Source organism: Cyprinodon variegatus, unplaced genomic scaffold (assembly GCF_000732505.1).
Source record: "Cyprinodon variegatus isolate N-32 unplaced genomic scaffold, C_variegatus-1.0 Scaffold522, whole genome shotgun sequence".
Classification (NCBI taxonomy): domain Eukaryota; kingdom Metazoa; phylum Chordata; class Actinopteri; order Cyprinodontiformes; family Cyprinodontidae; genus Cyprinodon; species Cyprinodon variegatus.
Window position 1 is genome coordinate 23,428 of NW_015150975.1, and position 2,190 is coordinate 25,617.

The 2,190-nt window shown below is 37.2% G+C and overlaps 1 protein-coding gene across 1 annotated transcript in view; it reads right to left on the minus strand.

Annotated features, from left to right (window-relative positions):
• Positions 1-1,916, minus strand: part of LOC107095063 (arf-GAP with coiled-coil, ANK repeat and PH domain-containing protein 3-like) — a gene marked incomplete at its 3' end in the record, with an annotated part of 24,493 nt that extends 22,577 nt beyond the window's left edge. Inside the window, exons 1-2 of the mRNA XM_015391033.1 lie at positions 1,833-1,916; positions 808-866 (exon numbers count right to left, since the gene is read on the minus strand). Coding sequence (XP_015246519.1) covers positions 808-866; positions 1,833-1,916 — 143 coding nt within the window. The remainder of the gene's footprint in view (positions 1-807; positions 867-1,832) is intronic.
• Positions 1,917-2,190: the final 274 nt, after the last annotated feature.

Genomic DNA, 2,190 nt, shown 5'->3' on the forward strand with positions numbered 1-2,190 from the left:
TTTTTTCTCAGAATTCTGACTTTGATCTCAGAATTCTGACTTTTTTTATTGTCAGAATTCATTCAGAATTCTCAGAAAAAAGTCAGAATTCTGATTTTTTTTCCCCCATGTTAAACTGAAATAAAATTTAAAAATCAGTTAACTTTTTCTTTTTTTTTCAGTGGCCCCGTACAATGCACTCACGGACCACTATGGGTACGAATACCCTCTGGTTGAGAGTCACCGATATCCAGCACATTTAGGTGACAGTAAGTATACACTGGAAAAAATCGAAATCTAGATAAGTCATTTTTTCTTAAAATAAGTGCATTTGTTCTTGGATTGAGGAGGTAAAAGAGACATTTTACCAATGGAACAAGACAATATACACTTAAAATAGGAAAACACAATTGTATTGTCTTATTTCAAATGTATATTATCTAATTATCTTATTTTAAGAGTAATAATACTAATTCCATTGGCAAACAATCATATTTATCTACTCAAATTAAGGGTAAATACACTTAATTTAAGATATTTTTAACTATTTCTAGATCGTTTTTCCAGTGTAATATTAAACATATGCATCTGCTCAAATCAAGGGAAAATAAACATATTTCAAGAAAAAAAAAGGCTGACTTGTGTTTTAGTTTTTGCAGGGCATGTTCTAGAGAGACACTGGCCCCTGTTGGCCCCTGTCTAGAACCTCCCCCGCTTAGGTTGATGATTATAATATTGCAAAAACATGAAAAACTTCAAATGATATAAATAAAACATGCAAAATGTAAAAAAAAAATGTGACAGAAAAATAATGGCTGGTTCTCTCACTCTTTCACAAAGTTGTGCAGCTGCTGCTTCACAGAACGCTGGGCTTGATCAAACAGTATCTGAAAGAGAGAAAATAACATGATTTTAGGTTCAGAAAAATGAGAATAAATGAAAAAGCCACCCATTTATATATTAATAAAACAAAAAGACAAAAAGCAGATAGTGAAAATAATTCTCTATTAGAAAAGAAAAGATTTAAACGCTACAATCCTCCAATCTTGAACCTTATTTCATGAATTCAGTGTCTTAGACCCTCAGATCAAAAAAAAAAAAAGGAGCTAATTTCTAGTGGAATGGGAAACACTACTGTATCTACAATAGTCACCATCAGGGGGCGACAAAGCACATCTTTTTTATTTAGTTCCACAAGACAAGTGATTCATAATTGATCAAGTCAGCCTTAGGAAAGGAATAGAAAGGGAACGCTGCTCTAACTTGAACATGTCTACTCCGATATAATACCAGGCTTTTTTTTTTCCAGATTTAAATTAAAGCCCCTTCCCCTGCGCCCTCTGAACGCATCGTCTGCTGCTGCTAAATAGGTCACTTGAACACAGAGGGAGGGGAGAACTGGGAGGAGAGGCTTTTAGTTCTGCATCCGATGCAGAACAGAAGAGCCTGGCTGAACCTACATGCTGCCATAAAACAACTGCGCTGCTGGGATGGTCCAGCCTCCCTGCACAGGAAAGATTTAGAGTCTAAATATAATCTGGAAGTGGTCAGTTTAGTGGATTTCCAGAAACCACCAAATGAGTCATTTTTGTGTTTATGCTGGCTTTAAAGATGTCTTTTACTGGCATGCAAAACAACTGGATTAAAAGAAATCTTCAGTAGTAAGAAATCTTTTTAGATTCCTTCTTAGAGAAGCCAAAGCACTAGAACGGGCCCGCACTGTGTGTCTAAGGCGAGTCTGTTACTGTAGATGCAGTTTAAAGGGCTCTTAAAAAACAGATGTTGTGGAGCTGTCCATTCATGCCATCAGACGCCAACCAACGCTTGGTGACTGAAAACTAAATTAGCAGGACTGCGGTGAGTAAACACCACAGTGCAGAGGTGATTATGTTGAGCGCGGAGCTGGATGGTGGCACAATGTCGGCCACACGCTGCATGCTTGGCTAACCCAGCATTCCACGGTCTATGGTGTTTGCATGTTGAAGGAGACTTCCTGGCTCTGCTAAATTTACAGATTGGTGCATTCTTTGACTGTTTTGCTGGAACGAGCTCCAGCCTTTCACAGGATGAAGAGCAAACAGGTTGACTGTGCTTTAAGTGGAAGTTAGTTAAAAGCTTTCAGCTCAGAATAGGATACTTTATATTAAAGTTTTTTCTATGGTGTAGGTAATGGGGGTCATCCATATCTGAAACAAAACTATAATTTTAATA